Source organism: Zootoca vivipara, chromosome 1, assembly GCF_965207765.1.
Source record: "Zootoca vivipara chromosome 1, rZooViv2.hap1.1, whole genome shotgun sequence".
NCBI classification, from domain to species: domain Eukaryota; kingdom Metazoa; phylum Chordata; class Lepidosauria; order Squamata; family Lacertidae; genus Zootoca; species Zootoca vivipara.
The window spans coordinates 4,012,815-4,037,786 of NC_142582.1; the positions used below are offsets into that span (position 1 = coordinate 4,012,815).

Genomic DNA, 24,972 nt, shown 5'->3' on the forward strand with positions numbered 1-24,972 from the left:
CCAGTTTATCTGAAGCATGGTTGCAGGGCTGGGGAGAGAAAAGTAAATGTGTGTTTGCTTCAGAGGCAAGTACACATTTAATTTGAGGAGTACATTTTGGTGGGGAGGACCAAGCTTGGTGAGGAGGACCAACAACAGACACAACTGCTGATTCCTGTCTATAGGCCTCTGAGTTTGCATCCCAGAGTTCAAGGCTAGTGTCAAGGGTCAACTTGCTGATGGCCCACACCCCAGTAAGGAACCTACTGACAAGAACTGTTTAGGTTTCTCTTAATTGGTTCTCTGGGAAACAATCAGACTCTTGCTTCTCAAACTAATAACTGTGAGCCAATTAAGACTGGGCAGAAAGCCAAGTTCTGCCAGAGACATAGCAACTACTCTCTCATTGGTTGAAGGTCAGCACTGAACTCTGTTATTAAGGAATGCTAGCACATTTGTTCTGTGTGGTGGTGGTGTAGGTGAGAGTTAGAAGGAGATGTGCTGTATCAGATGGTTGTGTGTGTGTGTGTGAGAGAGAGAGTAAGGATTTGTTTTGCTTTGCTTTGTATATAGAAACTCTGTTACGTTTGAGCTAAAGCCGCTAGAGCTACGCCTGACACTTTAGCCCTGCTGCAGTGAAATGCAATTCTCTCTCTCTCTCTTTTAAAAGGTATCATTTTCAAGCCATTCTCAGACAGAAAGAGGGAGGAGACAGAAATTCCTGGCAGTCTTTCCCTCCCACCACTAGTCAACTACACCATCCGAATGAGCAGCAAGATTTCCCAAACAACCAGAAGAATACGAGAGAAAATCTGGACGGTGGGTCCACATAACTCAGCCTCACAAAGTCAGATCTACAGCCGAGCATTTGTCTACATCCAGGACAGCATTGACAGAGCAATCATTGAACTGCAGACCGGGAAAACAGCAGAAGAAATCGCAGTACAAGTTCAGGCTACCCCCTACCCCTGCTACAACAAAGACATGTAAGTCTGCTAACTAAACCATGATAAGCAGAGTGTTTAATGAATGGTAGAGCGTTCACAGTAGTATGCTCTGTATGGGGCTGCCCTTGGGCCTAGTCTGGAAGCTCCATCTGGTGCAGAATGGGGCTCCTGGATGAGGGCATGAAGCCACCAACATGGCTGCCCACCTACTACTGGGCCACGTTCAAGGACCTTGCACCAATTTACAACTTAGGTCCAGTGTACCCGAGGGAGTGCCTGAACTGTTATATCCTAGCTCAGTCACTGAGATCACCTGCAGGTGCCTCATTGGTCATTCTCCAAGTAGCTGAGGCTCATCTGACAGCAAGAAGAAATTGAGCCTTTAGTGTCATCAGCCCAGTGGAATGTTATGCAACAGAGATTTGGGGGGTGCCTTCTGTTTTAACCTTCAAAAGCCTGCTGAAAACTGGTCTATGCCACCAAGCTGATGCAGGCAATTAGAAATGCATCTTTCCTCAATAGCAGTTGATATCTGAGTTTACATTTTTATGAGAGTTTTTAAAAAAATGTATATAGATATGGCTGTTGTAAAACACTGTGATTTTTTGTGATATAAGTAAAGGTAAAGGATAAAGGGACTCCTAACCGTTAGGTCCAGTCGTGAACAACTCTGGGGTTGCGGCACTCATCTTGCTTTACTGGCCGAGGGAGCCGGCGTTTGTCCGCAGACAGCTTCCGGGTCATGTGGCCAGCATGACAAAGCTGCTTCTGGTGAACCAGAGCAGCACATGGAAATGCTATTTACCTTCCCGCCAGAGCGGTACCTGTTTAACTTATTGCACTTTGACGTGCTTTTGAACTGCTAGGTTGGCAGGAGCAGAGACCGAGCAACGGGAGCTCACTCTGTCGCAGGGATTTGAACCGCCGACCTTCTGATCGGCAAGCCCTAGGCTCTGTGGTTTAGACCACAGCGCCACCCGCATCCCTATTTTGTATGATATATTTATAGAAATATTTATATAACACTATTTTCTGATATAGTGTTACATAAATATTTTTATGAATGAATAAATAAACATTTTAATGGGACAGAAATACGGCCACTCACAACCTCACCAGTTGTATCAGGCTTCCTTGCTAAAACACTCCCTGGTTAGATAAAATCACTATAATGTGACAACTGGCAAATCGATCAAGAACGACCTGCAAACCAAAGCAGCAATCCTGATTTGGATGGCTCATTCAAATCACAGTTTGATAGTTTGGATATAATGTCAATCTGTGCTTTGATCCAACTCATGGAGAATGTTACATCTGAATGTACCCAAGCTTCATTTATGCCTTCATAGGCTGCCTTAACAAGATGCAAAACCCTGAAAAAATGTTCCTTTTCTCTTATGCCAGCCTCTACCCACCTACCTACCCACACCCATGCACACACCCATTGTAGTGGAATCCTGCAACATTTGGCTGCCTGTATCTTAATTTTAAGAATTAAGTAATTTTTCTTCTCAGATATGAATCTCCCCTTCTTAAATTCGATTTCTCACTATCACTGTTTTAGGCATTGCTAATGGTAAATTGTCTTTGATCTAAGTGTTTTGTGTAAGTAAATTCAGAATACAAGTGGATCCATACCAAATTCATACTATGTATGCTCTATCAATAAATAATTGCAAAAATAATCATTTTCAGTGGACTTAGTTCCACGTAAATATGATTCAGTTTACAAATCATACCTATGCATGTCTGTTGTTGTTTAGTTGTTTAGTCGTGTCCGACTCTTCGTGACCCCATGGACCAGAGCACGCCAGGCACTCCTGTCTTTCACTGCCTCCTGCAGTTTGGTCAGACTCATGTTGGTAGCTTTGAGAACACTGTCCAACCATCTCGTCCTCTGTCGTCCCCTTCTTCTAGTGCCCTCCATCTTTCCCAACATCAGGGTCTTTTCCAGGGAGTCTTCTCATGAGGTGGTCCAAGTATTGGAGCCTCAGCTTCACGATCTGTCCTTCCAGTGAGTACTCAGGGCTGATTTCCTTCAGAATGGATAGGTTTGATCTTCTTGCAGTCCATGGGACTCTCAAGAGTCTCCTCCAGCATCATAATTCAAAAGCATCAATTCTTCGGCGATCAGCCTTCTTTATGATCCATCTCTCACTTCCATACATCACTACTAGGAAAACCATAGCTTTAACTATAAGGACCTTTGTCGGCAAGGTGATATCTCTGCTTTTTAAGATGCTGTCTAGGTTTGTCATTGCTTTTCTCCCAAGAAGCAGGCATCAGAAGTAAATCTAAGTTTGCAGTCCTGTATACACAGGAAATTGCCAGGGAATAAGCCATATTGAATACATTAGGATATACGTCTGAGTGAACTTGACTAGGACAGGACTTGTCTGGCATATATGTTATTGCCGATTTCATATTCATCTCCTGAGAAGATCACAACGTCAAGTGATATTTCTGCAAAACATGGCAAAAAATAATATGCTTTGTTTTGATGCTGAAAATTGAAACTGCTTCCCATCTCTAACTTCATAGAATTTTGCAAATGTGTGAGAGCCCTTATACCTTTGTCCCTACATAGGTTTATACAGAGGAATGTTAAGTATCAGTCAAGGAAGGGTCAGGCACAAAACATGGCCCAATGTAGGGACTCTAAGAGCCACAAACCAGTAGCTAAAGGTTTTTGTAATAGCAAAAATTCTTTCATTGAATGTAGTTACCAGTTCCGAGAATGAGCCAAATGTTTTTTAACTATGGTCCAAGTTTTAGAGAAAAAACAAAGGTTTTTATGTTGAAAGCCATGTTAGTTATCCCTTCCTAATCCAACATACTTTGCCTTTGCAGCTAAATAATTGCTTTTCTTTTTACAGGTTCCTAACCAGTGTGACTTACTCCCTTCCTTTCATGTTGATGGCTGCTTGGATACTTTACATTGCAGCCTTTGTGAAGAAACTAGTTGAAGAAAAAGACCTGAGGCTTTACGAGGTAGTCTGAAGTGTTGAGTATTCACCATACCCTGCGGCTGTACCTGACAGAGTCTGAGTACCTTGGGTGGAAGGAATCCAGTCTATAGGGTTCCCTGTTAACTTATTCACAGAAGCTGACAGAGAAACCATTTATGAAAGCTATATGCCCTGAGCTCCTCTCCAAAACAATTCATACAAGCAAATTCAGTGGAGATTGCTCCTGGGTAAGACCTGAGAATGCAGGTCTCAGAGTTCATTTCTCAGAATGAGAGATAGACCACCAACAAGACTGCACCTTTAAAAGCTAACAGAGTTAGTTCTCCAAGAATGTACAGCAGGCACCCCCAAACTTTGGCCCTCCAGATGTTTTGGACTACAATTCCCATCTTCCCCGACCACTGGTCCTGTTAGCTAGGGATCATGGGAGTTGTAGGCCAAAACATCTGGAGGGCCGCAGTTTGGGGATGCCTGATGTAGAGGGACCTAGCAGTTGATCGTGAAGATATGTTGTTTATCACTCCTATGTAGGGATGCAGGAGAAATTCAATTCACTTTGCAGTGAAAACTGAAGCTATTGAATTTGCACTTTCTGAAACAGTATGTGAATTGAAACACATCTCCATTTTGCGGTGCAGTTCTCCAACTAATGTTTGAAAATATGCATACTGTATATTCAGGAAAAGTATACATAAAAATGAATATATTAGTGAAAACTCTTTGCACTGGGGGACATTGCTTGCAAAATTGTGTACATTGGACAAAACTGCATATAAAATGAGTTTAATAGGAGAAATTTGCATTCAAATGCTGATAAATTTTCATGAAGATTTTTACAATTTCATTTATAAATTGATGCAAAATGTGGAGAACTCAAGTTAAGATCGGGAAAATGAGAAACCGAGAAAGCAGAAGCAGATGCTTTGTTCCTACTCCTAATTATGCATATTTAACATTATTTGGTCTTTGAAATATTTCTTACCCTTCTTTCACCACAATGCAATTCTAGGGTAAAGGTAAAGGTACCCCTGACCGTTAGGTCCAGTTGCGGATGACTCTGGGATTGTGGCACTCTATAGGCTGAGGGAGCTGGCGTTTGTCCGCATGTGACCAGTCATGTGACCAACATGACTAAGCCGCTTCTAGTGAACCAGAGCAGCACATGGAAACGCCTTTGACCTGCCTGCCGGAGCAGTACCTATTTATCTACTTGCACTTGACGTGCTTTCGAACTGCTAGGTTGGCAGGAGCTGGGACCATGCTTAACTCGATGTGTGAATGGTCCGACCTTTTGTAAGGCAGCTTCCGGTGCTCCTAAAACTTTTGCACACAGCAAAGGGGTCAGGGCCGTCTCAAGCAGGTCGGGCGCCCTGGCGCCCTGGTGCAGAGATTGCTCTGGTGCCCCCACCCTGGTGGGCGGGCGCAGCGCCCACCTGCCAACCTGACGCCCTGGCACCCCGCACCACCGAGACTACCCCTAGAGCCGGGCCTGAAAGGGGTTCTTTGGATTATGGGGTGCTAAAAGAAAGCCATAGATTATAGAAGAAAGGTCATTAGTATGATCAGTGATTGGAAGCTGTTCGTATTTTTTTAGATACATCAGCGAGTTGTTAAGAAATTATTTCTTTCATAATCAGTTCTTCTGACATGATTCTACTTCCCTGACCTCTTACATACCATGGTGTTTTTTTGTTTTATTATCTCAAGTGGGCTGTGAGTCATGTGCAAGATTAGATTTCCTTTGAGACAACATAGCGATCAATGTGAAAATCTTTCCCCTTCTTAACTTGATTTAGTTTTCAAACTGAACTCCCACCAGAGGAGCAAAAGGGCTTTGTAATTCTTTGTCTTGGTAGTCAATGAAGTACAGCATCCACTTCCACAGAATCAATTACCGGTATTGCCTTAGCCCAACTACTCTCAATTTAGTGCACACTTATTTAAAATATGAGGCTATTTCTGCTAAAAAATGTTCCTGTGTGGTCCTAACACTCAGTGGGACTTTCAGCACTTTCATTAGCGATTCAATCGATTCCATGGGTTAAACAAAGAAAATTATTGTTTTTGAGCAAACAGATTCCCACAGAGATACTACTATTTCACAGAATCATAGAACTGTAAAGTTGGAAGGGACCCCAAGGGTCATCTAGTCCAGCCCTCTGCAATGCAGGAATCTCAGCTAAACTTCTGCGTTAAAACTTCCCATGAGGGAGAGGGCACCACCTTCAGAGGGAGTCCGTTCCACTGTGAAACAGCTCTGATGTCATTTGTATAATATTAGAACAGCAGCAAGTGTGGAGCGTCTCACCTTTTGTAGAGTTATATCTGTGTATCTAATCCTCAGAGTATTTGTAGGAAAAGGGCAGAGTAGCTCTGTCGGAGGTTAGCTTCAGAGAGTCTTGGCCATGCCAGAGTAACTCTCTCTTGCAAAATGTGGTAATGCAGGCATGAGGAGGAGTTATAGTGTGATTTTCTCACACCTCTCGTATTACATTTTTGCCAGGGAAGAAGCTGTGTTAAAGCGGCTCAACGATGCAACATAAGAAATGATCCACACATTCTTGTTTATGCTGAATTAAAAAAATAGCCAGGCAAAATATTTGGGGCAAATGGAGCAAAATATTTCACACATGCAATAGCATTCAAGGATGTCGTACAAGGAAGTCTACCTCCTAATCCTTGAGTTATAAATGTTCCCTCCAAAGAAACAGCCTGGAAATGTTAAATGGAGTGAATTTTAGGGTGGGGTGCATGATTTGCTCAGCAGATTGGCCATTTAAAGTCTTAGAATAGCTGGTCTTTTTGAGAAACTTACCTATTTGGGAGGTAAGTGCCACTCAGTTTGAACTCCACCATGGTTTTAGTTTACTTATTTCATTTTTTTCATAACTTAGCAAGTTAGCGATTCCAACTTTTTGATCATAATACAGTGGTGCCTCATTTAACGAATGCCCTGCTTAACGAAATTTCCGCTTAACGAAAGGTTTTTTCGAGCGGAGGTTGCCTCGCTAGACGAATTCGTTTTACGAAAAATTCATCCAGCGAATTGCGGTTTCCCATAGGAATGCATTGAAATTCAATTAATGCGTTCCTATGGGGAAAAAAAAAATTCAAAAAAATTCAATGCATTCCTATGGGATTCGCTAGATGAATTTTTCGTTATAAGAAAAGACCCGTGGAACGAATTAAATTCGTCTAGTGAGGCACCACTGTACATTAAAGGTTTTGGTGCAGGAAACAGTACTTGTTGGAAGAAGTTGGCAGAGCTATTGCTGAACTGGCACCAGTCAATAATCCCTACTGGGAGCACACTTGGTAGCTTGGGCCATTGCCACTTGTAACCTATCAATGCACACATAGCCCACTGGCCTTGTAAGGCAACCTCTACAACACCATTAGTCAGAGTTTGCAGAAATATGAACTGGAGAGGTAATAGTGACCTCAAGCATCTGATTTCTCACAATTCATTAAGGTGCGCACATTCAGCTTAGTGGGCATTCCTGGTAAGGACCGACATGTCTCTCTCAGAGACTGTAAAACTGAAATTAATGCTGCAGACCACCAGTCATTCCCTCTATTTTAGAAGAAGAGACAACGGCCATCTTACTATGCCTACAATACATAATTAGAATATGCGGGTGGCGCTGTGGTCTAAACCATTGAACCTTGCTGATTGGAAGGTCGGCGGTTCGAATCCCCGTGACAGGGTGAGCTCCCGTTGCTCTGTCCCAGCTCCTGCCAACCTAGCAGTTTGAAAGCACACTGTTGCAAGAAGATAAATAGGTACTGCTCCGCCGGGAAGGTAAACTGTGTTTCCATGCGCTATGGCACTCATCACGGTCCTCTGTGCGCCAGTAGTGGTTTAGTCATGCTGGTCACATGACCCGGAAAACTGTCTGTGGACAAATGCCGGCTCTCTCATCCTGAATGCAAGATCAGCACTACAACCCCATAGTTGCTTTGACTGAACTTAACCGTCCAGGGGTCCTTTACCTTTTTTACCTGGGTGAGCTCCTGTTGCTCGGTCCCTGCTCCTGCCAACCTAGCAGTTTGAAAGCACGCAGTGCAAGTAGATAAACAGGTACCGCTCCCACGGGAATGGCATTTCTGTACACTGCTCTAGTTTCGCCAGAAGTGGCTTAGTCATGCTGGCCACATGACCCGGAAAAACTGTCTTCGGACAAACGTCAGCTCCCTCGGCCAGTAAAGAGGGATGAGCACTGCAACCCCAGAGTCATTCACGACTGGACTTAGCTGTCAGGGGTCCTTTACCTTTTTTAGAATACAACAGCGCTTAATACTTTGGTGTTTGTATAGATGGTTTTATTGCTTTAAAGCAACGTTTCTCAACCGGTGTTCCGCGGCACACTACTGTGCCGCGAGACGCTGGCTGGTGTGCGGCGAAGAGAAGGGCGATTTGCATTGTCACGTTGCTGACCCGCCGGAAAGGAAGCTGGCCGGGTCACGACGCGAGGCGAGCGCCCGCGTCGTGACCCAGCCGGCTTCCTTTCCGGCAGGTCAGTGCTGCCTATTGGCAGTCGCCAGGCACGTGACAATGTAAATCGCCCTTCCCTTCGCCGCATGTCGCGGCAAAATTTAGAGTCGGCATCCAGCCGGAGGCCAGAGAGAGTGCCGCCGCCTGGGGAGGAGGAGGCAGGCGGGGAAGGCTGCGCAGGGCTTCCCTTCGCCAGGCCAGAGTGGCGGCGGCTGCCTGGGGCAGATGGGAGGGAGGCGGCGGCAGCTGCGCGCCCGTGTTTGCCCGCCTGGGGTCTGTGCGTGCCGTCTAACGTGTCCCCGCTCGCTCCGCAGGCTCTGCGCCTGGTGGGTCCGCCTGGCTACTGCGCAGCAGTTCTTCAGTGGCATGCTTTACGTCTCCCCTCCAAACTAAACTAAATATAGGGCGGCACAGAGTTGGTGTGCCGCAGGATTTTTTTTCATAGAACAAGTGTGCCGTGGCCCAAAAAAGGTTGAGAAACACTGCTTTAAAGGTAAAGGGACCCCTGACCATTAGGTCCAGTCGTGCCCGACTCTGGGGTTGCGCGCTCATCTCGCATTATTGGCCGAGGGAGCTGGCGTATAGCTTCCAGGTCATGTGGCCAGCATGACAAAGCCGCTTCTGGCAAACCAGAGCAGCACATGGAAACGCCGTTTACCTTCCTGCTGTAGCGGTTCCTATTTATCTACTTGCACTTTGACGTGCTTTCGAACTGCTAGGTTGGCAGGAGCAGGGACCGAGCAACGCGAGCTCACCCCGTCGTGGGGATTCGAACAGCCGACCTTCTGATTGGCAAGCCCTAAGCTCTGTGGTTTAGAGTTGGCTAAATTGATTTTGTTTTTCTTTGAGTTTGTGTTTCTGTGTTTTATTCTGTTTTTACCCTGTGCACCTCTTTGAAACTGGTCTCTAAATTTGTTTTTGTAATAAATAATAGTAATAACTAGTACACACGTTTGAATTCAATTAAGTGGCTATCATTTTATTATTTCTCCCTCCATAGTATATGAAGATGATGGGTGTCAATTCCAGCAGTCACTTCATCGCCTGGTTCATCGAGTGTGCCACCTTTCTCCTAATTACTACCACGTTTCTCATTGTTATGCTCAAAGTTGGGAATGTCCTTTCCAAAATAAACGTTGTGATCCTGTTCCTGTACCTCCTGGACTACAGCTTCTCCATCATTGCCATGTGCTACCTCATCAGCGTCTTCTTCAACAACACCAACATTGCGGCCTTGGTGGGCTGTCTCATCTACATCTTGACCTTTTTCCCCTTCATCGTCCTGCTTGTCGTTGAGAATCACGTGAGCTTTTCCGTGAAGAGCCTGCTGGTAAACCTCTCAGCTGTGTTAAGATGTGTGAAGGTGCTGGGGCAGCCTTAGTCAACCTGGATCCCACAGAAGTTTTGGACTACAACTCCCATCCACTCCAGCAGGGCAGTGCTAGGTGGGGCTGGTGGGAATTGTAGTTCAAGACGTCTGAAGGCTTGGGAAAGCGTCATTTACCAAGATTTTTTTGTGGGGGGGGGGTTGTCAACTTAAATGCACATTGGGCTTGTCTCTCAACCGTAGTAGTAGTAATAATAATAATAATAATAATAATAATAATAATAATAATAATAATATCTTATTTATACCCCGCCCGTCTGGCTGAGTTTCCCCAGCCACTCTGGGCGGCTTCCAACAGAATATTAAAATACAATAGTCTATTAAACATTAAAAGCTTCCCTAAACAGGGCTGCCTTCAGATGTCTTCTAAAAGTCTGGTAGTTGTTTTTCTCTTTGACATCTGGTGGGAGGGCATTCCACAGGGTGGGTGCCACTACTGAGAAGGCCTTCTGCCTGGTTCCCTGTAACTTGGCTTCTCGCAGCGAGGGAACCACCAGAAGGCCCTTGGCACTGGTGTAATATTAGGCTCAATTGCTCCAGATAGCAGGGTTCACAGGGCCAGCAGATTCTACTGCTGATCTTCCTTCCTTCTTATTCCTGATGTAGATCTTCCTTCATCTCTACTGCCCTGGTGGGAAGGGGTGGGCGCCATTTTGGGGTCTGCCTCAGGGGCCAAAATGTCTTGGGTCAGCCCTAGTTAACACTTCTATATTTACTCTTATCCAATACAGGGTAAAATAGATGAGAATTGGCAAAGTGTCTAGAATATTTGGTTTGGATGTGCAATGCTGAATTCAAAAAAGCACACTCATGTCATGAAGCTCAGTCAGTGGTCCCTAGAACATTCTCTCTCTCTCTCTCTCTCTCTCTCTCTCTCTCTCTCTCTCTCTCTCTCTCTCTCTCTCTCTCTGTGTGTGTGTGTGTCTGTGTGTGTGTCTGTGTGTAAGCCAGTTCATAGGGTAAACTGCATGGATATTGCCTTAATCTCCTTGTAGGAAGAAGAGTCTATGGTGATAATAAGAATGATTCCCAAGACTTCTTTGTACTCTTTCTCTCAAGAATGCTTTCTTTCTAATCTCCCCACTCTCTCCCTTCTTTTGTTTTTTAAAAATACTTTCATTTTCAGCTGAATCATGGGGGTATAATTTTACATCTATACTTATATTTTACATTTCTCTGAAATCTGCACCATCTTCCTATGTTTACCTGGATATTTGTATGCAAATATTTCAGTCGGGTTTTTGTGTGTTTGTTTCTCCCCCTGCTTTTTCCAGAGCCTGTTGTCTCCAACTGCGTTCAGCTATGCAAGCCAGTACATTGCCCGCTATGAAGAACAGGGCATTGGTAAGGATTCTTCTTAGGTGGTCACTTCTCTGGGTAGCCCTGATGCAATCTGTTTCATGGGCTAATGTAGAAATGGTCTTTATCTGATCTTTTCTCTTTTTTTAGGCCTGCAGTGGGATAATATGTATAAATCACCTATGTCTGGAGACGAGACTAATTTTGGCTGGATGTGCTGGTTAATTCTGATAGATTCTTTTATTTATTTCATTCTGGGCTGGTACATTAGGAATGTTTTTCCCGGTAAGTAGTGCATGCAAGAATTTTCACACACACACACACACACACACATACACACACAATTACTAGGGTGCTCATAAGGGCATTATTTGTCTATCAAGCTTGTGTTAGGTGGGACAGATTATGGACAGCAGCCCCACTGTGTTGTTACCACAAAGAAGCCACCAAAGTCATTCTTTGGTTGGGGAAACCCAGCCAGATGTGTGGGGTATTGTTGTTGTTGTTGATGATGATGTTGTTGATGATGACAATGATAATAATTTCTATTGACGGCATCCTCTCCCTTGCACATTCAAGTGCTTAACAAATGTCATGTGCCCTATATTATTGCACATGCTACCATTCTTTGCTTCTAGGGACTGTGCAGAAGGATGTATTTGCATGACGAATGGCCACACAAAGTACTTACAAATGTCATAACCAGAATGGGTATCACTCATAATTTCCCATATGTAAATTATGGTGAGCTCTCCCAATCTATTTCTAGAGCAGATGAATTCAGGAATGCATGTGTGTGTTTTAATGTAATTATTTCGACAACATAGTGGCATCATCATCATCATCATTTTATTTGTATGCCGCCTTTCCATAGTTAAAACAATGCTCAAGGCGGCTTACAACATGACAAGATTTACATAATTTCCAACATAACAAAAGTCATAAGCAATAAATAAAACGCATCAAAAAGTATACAACCAAATGGAAAACAACTTCTACATAAATCGTAAAATCAAAAACGGAGAATACAGCATTAATATCAGTTACAATTTAAAGTGACATAGATAAAAAATAAAAGCAATTTAAAAAACAAAAACAGAGCCCTCTCTGCCCAGATGGAAGGAGCCAGGCCTCAGCAGCAGGCAAGTCCCTCGCTGGGCAGCAGCAAACAGCCACAGTCCTTCTAGAGCCCTGTGCAGGGGCGTAGTAAGGGGGATGCGTTGGGGGGCCGCCCTGGAGGGGGGTGACACTTGGCATGTGCCCCCACAACTCCCAAGCCAAGCCCCGCTGCTTCGAGGGTGTGGCATCCGTATGGGCTACCGCTCTCGCGTGGCGTCCGTACGGGATGCCTCCCATACGGACTGTGCATGTGCAGCACCTTGTACAGAGTGTGCATGCGCAGGATGCCTCACATGCGCAGTCCATACAGGGTGCCGCACAGGTGCCACACCGGGTAATGTCTGGGCTCAGTACGCCATTGGCCCTGTGGCCCTCTATCCATGTGGTCTGGGTACCCTTAGGATACTAATATAATCCTGGGAAATTAGGGAAGAAATCAGAGGTTGCATAGCACACAAGCACACAAGTGGGGAAATGATGAAATCACATTGAACTCACACTACCACTTTCTTTGGACTTGCAGTAGTATAGACCGTGTAAACCTAATTCAAACCGTCACATGCTATAGAGTAACTTTTCCCAACTTCTTAGCGCCTCTCTCTCTCTCTCTCTCTCTCTCTCTCTCTCTCTCTCTCTCTCTCTCTCTCTCTCATTTTTTAAACAGGCAAGTATGGTATTGCAGCCCCGTGGTATTTTCCACTCCTTCCATCTTACTGGGCAGAGCGCTACGGCTATATCCCCTTGTGGAGTGAGAAGAGGAAAAACTTTCTTTTCACCAATTTCTTCTTGAGAAAAGAGCCAGCATTCCCTGAAAAGATATGTACGTACTCCAAGTTTTTAGATGTGGTGAATATTTATTTCATAGTTTCGCTTACATTAAGCCAGGGAACCCAACAAGGTGCCCTTGAGATGTTTTCGGACTACAACTCCCATCAGCCCTGCTAGCATGGTCAAAGATGATGGGAGCTGTAGTCCAACAATATCTGGAGGGTGCCACTTTGCCTGCTCCCGCTTTAATCAAACCATTAGTCTTGTACTGAAATGTAACATAGATATTTTCCAGAACTCAAAGTTGAGCAGTTATCTTGAGACGAAGGGTAAAGTTTAATGTGGTGAGGCTGGACCATGAACAGCTGCAAGTGAGCAACTTGCTCAACAAAGGCTGGGAGCAAACTGCAACCTTTCAAGGCTCTCTCTCCAGACTACCTCCTCCAGGCTCCACCTCCTTGTAGAAAACCTTAGAAGATGGACGCTAGTTCGCCGTTTCATAGTCTCCTTCCTGGTGCTCTCCCAGACTAGTGATGTGTGGGAAGCATCTGGCTTTTCAGGCTCAGGTACCCGTGAGTGTCCAGGCTCTGGCCCTACAAGCCCTGGAGGGGCTTTCCTCTGAGGGCTCCTGTCCAACCGTCTCAGGCCCAAGGGTCTTCCTATTTTCCTCAGTCAGCTCTGTGCCCTGAATCTGGCTGCGCTTCCCCACAACCTCCGACTCCCTCTCCAGAGCACCTCTAGATTCAAGGGTCATGACAAAAGGCAACAGTTTATATTCCTCACCTGACCCTGCCTATATATGGAAATACGTATGTTTCCATGTTTTGCAAACTTAAATATGGATAGGTTATTTGGATACTCTGCATTGTAAAATCCCAAGGCAAAAATTACCTCCTCAAGCTGATTTTGCAGGGTGTGTGTGTGATGACTGACAGGTAGGTGAACCAGGAATTGTTCGTCGTTAGATATATACACACAGTATAATTTCCATATTAATCTTCCACCTATTTAAAGACGACCCATCTTGAACCATATATTTCTTGGGGGGGAGGAGGAGACAACCACAACTCACTGCTCTTAAATTTGCTGTTAAATCTGCTGTTTATTTAAAACCCACGTTGATGTATCATAGTTGGTTACAAAATGTTGTCGCTGTACAGTCATGTACATCTAATTTTCATAGAAAGAAGTCTTAGTATCCACCCAAACAGCTGTGTTTTCCATTTCTTCTTTTGACATGTCAAATATGGGCAGTAGCAGATATCCACAACATACGCCCCTTTCCTCTCCCTAAAACAAAACACAATTTTGAACTCCCAGCTCCAGAGGCCATCCTGCCTGCATACCTACCTGTGTTGCTACATTTTCATGCCACTTAACACACACTAACACATTTTTTGGTGTTTTCTTTTACTTATAGCTGTCCATATATTCCATATGCAAATTCCCACCATCTGAGTAAAAGGTTTCTCCATTCTTGTTGTTTTATAGTTGTTCAAGGTGCTCTGCCTTCCAACCTTGAACCTGAGCCTACTGACCTAAAAGTGGGAGTTTCTCTGTATGGAATCACAAAGGTCTATGGATCCAAAGCGGCTGTCCAGAATCTCAACCTGAACTTTTATGAAGGAAACATAACTTCTTTGCTGGGACACAATGGAGCTGGGAAAACTACCACAATGTAGGTTCTCTTTGAAGAGGGATTGCTTCGAACTGCAAGAAATGCCACTTTGTAGCTAGTGAGGATAAAAGCCAGAATCAGTAACATCTTTTTATGTTTCAAGACCAGATCAGTTGTTGTCTTTGAGATCTGCTTTTTTGAAGTTTATGCCACATACTTTCAATGCTCTTTATTTATCTCAGCAGCTTTCTGTCTCCCTTCCTTCACAAATGAAAGCATATTTCTTATTTTTACTGATTTTTTCTGCTGGCTTTTCTGTTCCTAGGCCAACAAAAGTATCAGCAGTAACACTTGTGGATGCTAAAGGTTCCCATTTTGTTGAATTATTGTAGAACTGGGTGCTGTTAGCAGCTGGAATTGGTGTTTCTTTTTATGCTCATAGTGGGAGAATGATCATGCAGCAACAGCTTGCATTAGGCATCCTCCACATTAACTCAGTGGCTGTCATTTCCCATCAAACTAAGACCGTCTGAATTTGCAGGGAGCAGAAGTCCTTTGGGGTAAATCCAGCAGCTTTACACCTTTGCTAGTCTCTATGAACATCCTGTTCTGTGCATGATATCTCAGTGTGGAGCTCCAGTTTTGCGTGAACATATCTCTGATCAAACAACTAAAATATATTTCAGGATCTGAAGTATAGATTACAGATCAGTCGATTGCGATTGCCTTCTGTCAGCAAAGTGGAGCCTTATGACAGAGCTGAAATGAAGTTTTGTCACAATAGCTTTCCATATTGACCATTTTGAAACATTTAAATTCTGATTTTTAAAAAATAATCAGTTTGTTTTTTTAAAAAGTAATTTTTATTCATTTTCCATTAATAACAAGGAAAAAAATAGCATAAAAAAGAAAAAGAAAAAAGAGAAATCTCTTGATTCTAACCATTATCATTAATCTTTAGACTCCCCCCCCCGTTCCCTCCCCCTCTGGGTTCCCTATTAATTATCCTTACAGCAGTTTTCACAATTATTTTCACACATCATATATCCATTTACATATTCCTAATTTTACTACCTTATACATATGATTATATATTTATTTATACAATTTTTATTCATTCCAAATCCTCACCTTAATTCAATTCTAATTCATCATAATTATATATCATACTTCTTCTCTTAACTTATTGTTTTTTATCAGGAATGCAATATATTTTAAATCATAAATGATCTATCTTATTTTTATTTTTTCCTTTTATATTAAAATCATCCCCCCTACTTCTGAAGCCGAATCCTCAGGACAATTTAATGAATTCCATTTATCGTACCCAGTTCAAACCATACATATCCAACCATTAAAATTAAGAATAAAATAATCAGTTTGAAAGGGATGCAAACTGCAAAATGTTTTAGTTATCAAAGGGAAACCCAAGTCAATGAAAAACTATGGATCTTGGTTTGGACAATCATCAATCGTAGCTTGCATTGTGCTGATCAAAGGGAGAGAGGCATTCATTCTCCTGACTCAGTGTACACGTAAACCGGTCTTAAAAGGATTGTGGCAGAGTGAGGATGTGAATTCCTTTGCAGTGAAATTTCATCGTCTAGCAGTGTTTGCAAACATACCGTAGTTCTGCTTTAGTGTGTATGCTTTACATACATTGTCTTGTTGAAATCCTTATAACAATCCCGTAAGACGTGATGTTATAATTAGCTCCATATTACAGCTTCAGGGCTGAAACTGAAAGAGGCAGGTTTTCCTAAGGTTACCTAGTGAGTTCATGGCAGAGGGAAGATTTAAAGGGATTTCCTCATTCATAGCTCAGCCTCATGGCCACCCCAGAGTGTAGTGACTACACTGTACTAGCTCTTATAACTTGTGTGATGAAATGCTGGATATTTGTCTCAACTGTTCCGTATCTCCCCTATTTCTAGATCTATTCTGACTGGCTTGTTCCCTGCTTCATCTGGCACTATATTTGTTTATGGTAAAGATATCAGAACAGACCAAGATACAATCAGGAAAAACATGGGAATCTGCATGCAACACAATGTCTTGTTTAGTTACCTAACCACAAAGGAACACCTGCTTTTATATGGCTACATCAAGGTGCCCCACTGGAGTAAGCAGGAGTTATACGAGGAAGTAGAAAGGTACATCAAAGTGGTTATATGGAGAACAAGTGTGAATTTGGTGGGTTCACATTAAAATGAGATACAAACTTTCTCCCCCACATCCCTAGCTGCAGACAACAAGAAAAATCCAATAATGTTCTTTCTAGGTTTTGCTGCTTTGTTATCACAACATTTATCTCCACACAGATTTTCTCTGTCAAGATCTAGCTGACATCTGTATCCAAAGTGGCATAATGTGCTTCTTTCCTTTGGCTGAGTCACAATAATACTGAAATATTGGTGGTGAAATCAGGGTTTCATGACATTAATCCAAGACAAGCTAATCCCTGTTGCCAAGAACAGTAGCTTTTGCATAGTAGCTTTTCCTCATTATTATTGTCCTTTCTGTTTGGTTTTACTGACCAGTTTTTCTAAGGCTATTTCATGCCACTTTGGAGATATTAATCAACCTTTGCCATCCAATCAAAATGAGTTTGTAGCTTCTTTGCGTCACTGAGATGCTTGGAAGCAGGCCAGAATACATTGTGATTCAGCTCTGAGCCCTTAACCTTGACACATTGACTAGAAATTCTGAAACATCTTAAAAAGAACGATAAATGAAATCAAGTCCAAGGAGCATGTTAAATCACAGTTTTGGATTATGCCAATTCTAAGACAGCAGTTTTTCATTTGTACCGTTGGCGCTTTGATATATATATATAGGTTCCTTTGTTTTAGTTACACACAACAAAACATATTTTACTCTTACCTTTTCCTGGGTGCTATTTTGAAGGACTTTGAAGGAAACTGGATTATACAACCATCGTCACAAGCTGACCGGCTCTTTATCAGGAGGAATGAAAAGAAAGCTATCAATATCCATTGCTCTCCTTGGAGGGTCGAAAGTGGTGATTTTGGATGAACCAACTACTGGGGTTGATCCATGTTCAAGGAGAGGCATTTGGGAGATTATTTCAAAAAACAGAAAAGGTAATGTGGGCAGAAAAGTTGACAACCTGGCTGTTTGAAGCAAAAGTAGAAGTTAATACTGTCATACATGCAATAAAATGGGGGGGGGATGAGGGTGAGCTTGGATCATTGTTGAAACTCATGTCTGGAGTGTTAGGTAATCTTATGAAAAAAAGTATTCTTTTTATTGGTTTTCAGCAGTAGCATTATAAACATTACAGAAAAAGAAAAACACAGAGAGTACATATTATTGGATTGTTAGTTACAAAAAACAACAACAGTAAGGTACATACATAATATCTGATTAATTAGTCCCCTGCACAGAGATACATGTGTTATAGGGGGTTTGCAATAACTGCTGACTTACTGATGTGATCTATCAACAAAGAAGAAGAAGAAGAGTTTGGATTTTATATCCCGCTTTATCACTACCCAAAGGAGTCTCAAAGCGGCTACCATTCTCCTTTCCCTTCCTCCCCCACAACAAACACTCTGTGAGGTGGGTGGGGCTGAGAGACTTCAGAGAAGTGTGACTAGCCCAAGGTCACCCAGCAGCTGCATGTGGAGGAGCGGAGACGCGAACCCGGTTCCCCAGATTAGGAGTCTACCACTACACCACACTGGCTCTCAGTGTGCCTAAAAATTTGTCTTTCTTTGCCTGTCGATTAATGACTCTGCTGTGTTGGGTCAAGCACTCAGAAAGTGCTATTTCCCATACACATGCACGCCAGGAATACAGATTAAGATTTTCTCCTGTTTTCCACCTGACAGCTCTCTCCAGTCTCCATCCAGGCAGCAACTAAGAGGAGAGAGACAAGAGTTTGAGATGGAACCTCAGAGTTAGAGTTACTCTCAAGTGACAAAAGCGCTAATTTAGGATTCATAATCAGTGAGTTGCAGGCCAAAATGGATTGCCCAGAGGATGCCATTTACAATCGTCTGAGCCCCACACAGCCCTATAAAGCCTCAGACAAGGGCCTGCTTTTCAGTCTGAGCAATTCATCTCCTAGAGAGCAGACACCATCACACTGAATCCCTGTTTCCCATCTCCCTGTCACATTCCCTGCTGTTTGCAACACCTCTGCAACATATTGATTGATATATGCTGCCTTTTCTGTGTGCTCTTTTCAGGCAGAACAATCATTCTGTCTACCCATCACTTGGATGAGGCAGAGGTATTGAGTGACAGGATTGCATTCTTGGAACATGGTGGGCTCAAGTGTTGTGGGTCCCCATTCTACCTGAAGGAAACTTTTGGCAGTGGATACCACCTGACCCTGACTAAAAGAAAGGTTTGGAATTGTTATGCAAAACACTCGAATGTTGTTACGGGGTGTGAAAATATCTAATCGTTTTTGAACCTGATGTTGCACTGAGTTAAGGAGGAAAGTGAAGAAAGGGCATCTAATGAAAATGATTTTTTTAAAGCTATCCAGTGACTGTTATGAATCTACAGGAAATGGTAAAATCGAGAGACCAGATCGCATAACTTCTCTAAAATAACTAATGTTTTAATTAGCTATTTGTATAGAAATGGCCAACTGCTTGTCCAGTTACACTTCCTTTGAAAATTTAGCTTTTATAGTTTCATTTGGCTGTTTAGAATAATAAAATGTTTCTTCCTGAGTTGCTGGAGAAAAGTACATTTCCATGCATGTTTCGAGCAGGCCAGGAAATATAGTGACAAACCACCCCATTTCCCTTTGGCCAGTACCAGACGGCTGACTTAAACTCAAAATCAGGGATGCTTGAGGAATTGCATTTTTTTGCAAGTCCTGATATGAACTTGCCTGATCCATAATTCGCCAAGTAAATGTGTGGATCAGAACTAAACTATCCACCAGGTTTTGCACTCCTCCAAATGTTGCAGCACAGTTCACAGAAATTTAGGGTTACCAAGTGGTGCATTTAAATATGTTTTAAGAGAAAGAATTGACTTTAAAATATGTGTTTAAATATGCATTTTGTAAAGGTTTCTGATTTGGAAGGAGAACAAAACTGAGTAAAAACATGCAAAAGTGGAAAGAGGAAACAGTGGCATCACCTGGAAACAGGCAGATTCAACCATGCCTGTATTTGGATGGGGTTTTGTGCATCCTTCTACATTGCTTTAAAAAATATATATAGTTGAACTGGAGGAAGTGCAAATGGATAGAAATCCATGTGAGAATCACCATTCCTGAGTTGCTTTTTCACAGTGTATCCTCTCCCCCCCACAAGAGAGAGAGAAAAAAAGAGAAAAAAATTGAGCTTAAAAAGATGGAACTGAAAGCATTAAGTAACCTCCTCCCACTCACCGTTTCATTCTCTAATGCAGCCCACACAGGACTACCCTGGATTTTAAAAATGTGGAGAAAATCATTTTAAAACTTTGCCTAACCTGTAATTTCCTTCTGAGATTGATCCAGGGAGTGAGGTGGGATGTAGTGGAGCAATTCTATATTAACATATTTGCAGACTTCTTATAGTTAGCAATGTGTTGGACTGGAAAAAGAAATAAAGTAGGTATGCGCTACTGTGTCAAATTTTGACTCACCAAAGCAAAACTATATATATATATATATATATATATATATATATATATATATATAAAGAAAACTACCAAGCAACTGCTGGATTAGGCCAAAGAGGCCTTGTCACCCAGCATCCTGTACTCACAGATGCTTATGAGAAGCCTGGAAGCAGGCCTTGCACCCAATACCACTCCCCCTTTGAGTGATTCCCATTAACTGGTATTCAGAGGCATTCTGCCTCCGTTGTGGCTAGCAGCCATTAATAGCCTTCTCCTCCATTTATTTGTCTAATCCCCACTTAAAGCCATCCAAGTTGGTGGCTGTCACTATATCTTACGGGAATGAATTCTATAACTATCTACTGTGTAAAGAAGAACTTTCTTTTGTCTGTATGGCCGCAATGTGCCAGCTTTCAGCTTCACTAAATGCCCCTGGGTTGTAGTATCTTTGATAGTAATAAAGAAATATGTCTGGAGAATCAAATCCTCACATGCAATTGCTTTAGTGTGCTGTGTTCTCTCCTCCCTTCTTCCCCTAGAGTCCAACTCTAAACTTCACGGAAGAATGTGATACGTCTGCAGTGACAGCCATGATCCAGTCTCATCTTCCAGAAGCCTATCTCAAGGAAGACATTGGTGGCGAGCTTGTCTATGCACTCCCCCCATTTAACAGTAAAGTTTCCTCATCCTACCAGTCTCTCCTGAGAGGTCTGGACAGTGGTTTGAGTGACCTCCATATTGGCTGCTATGGAATTTCAGACAGCACCGTGGAAGAAGTGAGCATCTAAATACTTATAAACATCTGATGAGTTTTAAGTATCTGGTTGTTTTATTGCCATTTTATGCTGATGTTTTATTGATTGTTGTTTTGTTGCAATTTCATTGGGCGGGGGCAGTTTAAATCTTGCGAACCACCTGATAATAATTTTACCAAAAGGTTGAACACACATTTATTAAAGAAATAAATCTACTGGGAGCTACAAAGGCGAAGCCAAGGTATTGAACATTTTGCCCTGATTTCCCCTTAACTATATGAACATGCATTCAATTTATTTATCAATTCATACATCAATCTGGGACCCAGGTGGCGCTGTGGTTAAACCACTGAGCCTAGGGCTTGCTGATCAGAAGGTCGGCGGTTCAAATCCCTGTGACGGGGTGAGCTCCCGTTTCTTGGTCCTAGCTCCTGACAAGCTATCAGTTCGAAAGCACGTAAAAATGCAAGTAGATAAATAGGAACCGCTACAGCGGGAAGGTAAACGGCGTTTCCATGTGCTGCTCTGGTTTGCCAGAAGCGGTTTTGTCATGCTGGCCACATGACCTGGAAGCTATACGCCGGCTCCCTCGGCCAATAATGCGAGATGAGCATGCAACCCTAGAGTCGGTCACGACTGGACCTAATGGTCAGGGGTCCCGTTACCTTTACCTTACATCAATCTACATAAAGGGAGAATTACAATCGGGTGCATAGGGCTGTTTATAGCCATCTCCGAGCTCTTCTTTCCAGAGATGGAGCAAAAGATGGTGCAAATTGACTCAATGGCTGGCCAGTGGCAAAGATGCCAGCATGTACAAGCAGTATCTCCATTGGTCAGCAGGGTTTTCCGACCCCTGGCAGTGGGTTATTTACTTACGTCCAAGGCTCTTTCCTCCAGGGAGGAATAACTCCAGTCTTTCAGTTAAATTGCACAGTTTCCCCATTTGTTTCGTTTCAGTGGTGATTTATGCTAGAGGTTTGTTTAAAGATATATACGTAGTGAATTCACAGAAATATTTTTGAATTCGCAGAATTATCAGTTGTCAGAAGAATGGGCACTGTTCTCATGTAACAGAATGTTCACCTGTGTGCTCCCCCCCCCACCTGTACCTGCTTTTAATATTTTGCCTGGGCTGTGGCTTCTTCGCCCTTCTACATCTGTAAGAGGACTTCACGGAACTGAAATAAAAGTATTTTTGTTTTGCCGTTATGCAGGTATTTCTCAATTTGACCAAAGACCAGGCAAAAGATGAACAAGCTGATGTGGAATTGTCCCAAGAGGCAGCCAGTTGCAATCTGGAGACAGACGATCTCTCCATGAACGCCGATAACTTCACTGAGAAAGATGGTATTTATCCATGATTAGGTCCCTGGCAGCTAAATAATTGGCTACATTGTCAACTAGCATTAGCTAAGGAAGGATTCCTGTTTCCTAGGGCAGGCCCCACTGGGGGTGGGGTGTGTGTGCGTTACAAATACCGGTATGAGGATTCTCAGGAATACACCTTAGAACACTTGCTCCCCCTGCCAACCAAGAATAGTGGATGCACCTGTCAAATCATTTATCTCATTTCTCCACTTTTCCATGCTTAGGCTCTATCACAATGGCGGAGCACCTGCTTTGCATGTAGACGGTTCCAGGTTCAAAGCCCAGCATTTGCAGTAGGGACTTGGAAAGACCCTGTCTGCATCCCTGGGCAGCCACTGGCCGTCAATGTAGACAGTGCTGAGATACATGGTTCAATGCTCTGGCATAGTCTAAGGCAGCTTCCTATGCTGTGACAAAAAAACTTTCAAAGGGGAGAGGGTAAATAAAGACTCTGAAATTTTGCCCCAGTGTACAGTTTTCCCTTAAAAAGTTTCAGGCTTCTAGCATGCACGAAAGAGCAGTTGCACTAACTACGATGTAATGCAGGCCTGCAAAACTCATGAACCATCACCCGCAAATTAATGCAGCCCATCAGCCTCCTAGATCCTTGACCACTACTCTGTTTAGACAAGCTGGAAGTGTATCAAACTGACTGGGTGGGTCACAGATCTGCCATAGTGAAGGAACTTTACAGCTCAATCGTAGCCACATTTATAGAGGACTCCATCTCATTTATTTTGGTGGGGTTTTCCAAGTAAATAAGCTTTATATGGATTCAGTCTTAAAGGACCCAATAGGCACCTTCACAGTCAACCATTTGGTGAAGGGGTGAGAGCTAAAGTGTAACTTTTGCTTCATTTGTAAACCTAGCAATTCAAGTCCCAACTGGCAACCAGCTTTGCTAGGACCAGAGGCCACCATCCAAATAAAATCAGAGCTCTGAAGCTGCAAGTTGCTTAAAGAATCTTTTGCTGGCACATGTGCCTGAAAAAGCAGCTTGAATTATAGGCCTACTTCCAACTGAGGAGGTAAACTCCTGCCTGGAGTGTACTTCTTCAATGTAGGTGGACACTCACTTGACTGAATATTCCTCCATGAAAACATTAGATTTCAGAGAGAAGGCCCCTAGCAAACAAATAAAAATGGGCAAATCATGTGAGCCTCCATGTTCGGACAATTACCTCCGTGAAAAGAACCAGGGCTTAAATACCTTAAGTATTTAAGTATCATAACTGACTAGGTAAACCCTATTTTCTGTTGGCTAGTTCGGTACCCTAAAGTTTCTCAAGAGTTTCAAGCAAATAATACAAATACAGCTGTGAGGAGAAAGTAACTTGTGACTCATCATGGCCACACTGATAACTGGCGCTGCTTTCCAGTGGTTAATCTTGTTGCATTAAAAATGGGTAAATGTGTTGGGTAAAAGAAAATAAGGCTCAATTTGTTCACAAGAATTACTGCTATCCACATGGTTGTGCCAGATCAGACATCACTTTTTTTCACCCAACTGTGTCTATGGAGGAGCTCCATGTTCTGAACTGGCCCTATGACTACATGAAATGAGTGTTTTAAGGTATGAAAATCATGATGTGGTGACATATATGCAGCTTCATGGCTGTTTCTCAATCAGGCTGGTTGAGAGCTGATCTGCACTTTCTATGTGCGAATGTAGATAATCTAACATGGATAGCAGCATTTCACCTCAATTAAGGTTTGAGAATTTGATTTGACTGTTTTAATTTCTATTCTGCTTAATAGATTTCAAATGTCCCTAAGTGGTGTACAAAAAACTGAAGCAACAACAGGCAACTTAAAAGAAAATAGTTCAAAAGTACACAGTTACATACAGAAATGTTGCATTAATAAAAAACATTACAATATATATTCCTTTTCCTTCTGACACACCCTTTCTACTATGGCAAATTTTATATCTTTACATACTAAGAGACAATGTTCTTGTCTTTTTTTGGAGTCCTGTGTAGAACAAATAGGCAGAAATGTTTGTGAGTAGCTGCCATTACTATTATCTTGTAGCTGCAGCTTGCTTTGTGCAAATTTAAAGTATGGCTTATTGCCGATGGATGTAGTTTGTAAAGGTTGAACATTTTACCTAGAAAGTGTAAAAATGCCAGCAGATGTAGATTGAAATCTGAAATTTTGCTTCTGTGTTTTCATAATCCTTCAATCGTTACTTTGCAATGACCCTCCCCCCTTCTCATTGCATTTGGGAATATTAGTGGGTCCAGTGAGTGCTACAATTGCACAATACAGACTAATAGGTATCGTGTTTTGAACAACCACAGGATGATTTGGGAGGGAGCGCAGAGCTTTTGGCTTGAGGCTCTTCCTCAGGCCAAGGAAAATGAATTAAGCAGCACTGACCTTTCCTTCTCCTTTCTGGAGTTAGGCGTTGAGCCAAACTCCAGGGGAATCTTCCTTGCCTGAGCCGTTTCTAGCCTTTAAATTTCGCCTCCCAGCTAATGCGCTCTTCGTGCTTCCTTCCCATATAACTTTGTGACGGCCATATCTCATGAGTTGAGAGACCATAGATCAGTGGCAGAGCACCTCCCTCCTTGGCACCTCCAGTTAAAAAGACAAAATTTCCAGCAGCAAATGATGTGCATACCAGAGATCCCGAAGAGCCACTGTCTGTCAGAGTAGGCAATACTG

The 24,972-nt window shown here is 42.8% G+C and overlaps 1 protein-coding gene across 1 annotated transcript in view; it reads left to right on the top strand.

Moving 5' to 3' along the window:
- The window catches only part of ABCA12 (ATP binding cassette subfamily A member 12), a 142,762-nt gene that overhangs the window by 65,383 nt on the left and 52,407 nt on the right, over positions 1-24,972 (top strand). The window contains exons 23-34 of the mRNA XM_035138968.3: positions 650-965; positions 3,803-3,917; positions 9,391-9,720; positions 11,052-11,121; positions 11,227-11,361; positions 12,860-13,015; positions 14,455-14,641; positions 16,516-16,734; positions 17,489-17,685; positions 18,796-18,956; positions 20,716-20,952; positions 22,149-22,281. Coding sequence (XP_034994859.1) covers positions 650-965; positions 3,803-3,917; positions 9,391-9,720; positions 11,052-11,121; positions 11,227-11,361; positions 12,860-13,015; positions 14,455-14,641; positions 16,516-16,734; positions 17,489-17,685; positions 18,796-18,956; positions 20,716-20,952; positions 22,149-22,281 — 2,256 coding nt within the window. The remainder of the gene's footprint in view (positions 1-649; positions 966-3,802; positions 3,918-9,390; positions 9,721-11,051; positions 11,122-11,226; positions 11,362-12,859; positions 13,016-14,454; positions 14,642-16,515; positions 16,735-17,488; positions 17,686-18,795; positions 18,957-20,715; positions 20,953-22,148; positions 22,282-24,972) is intronic.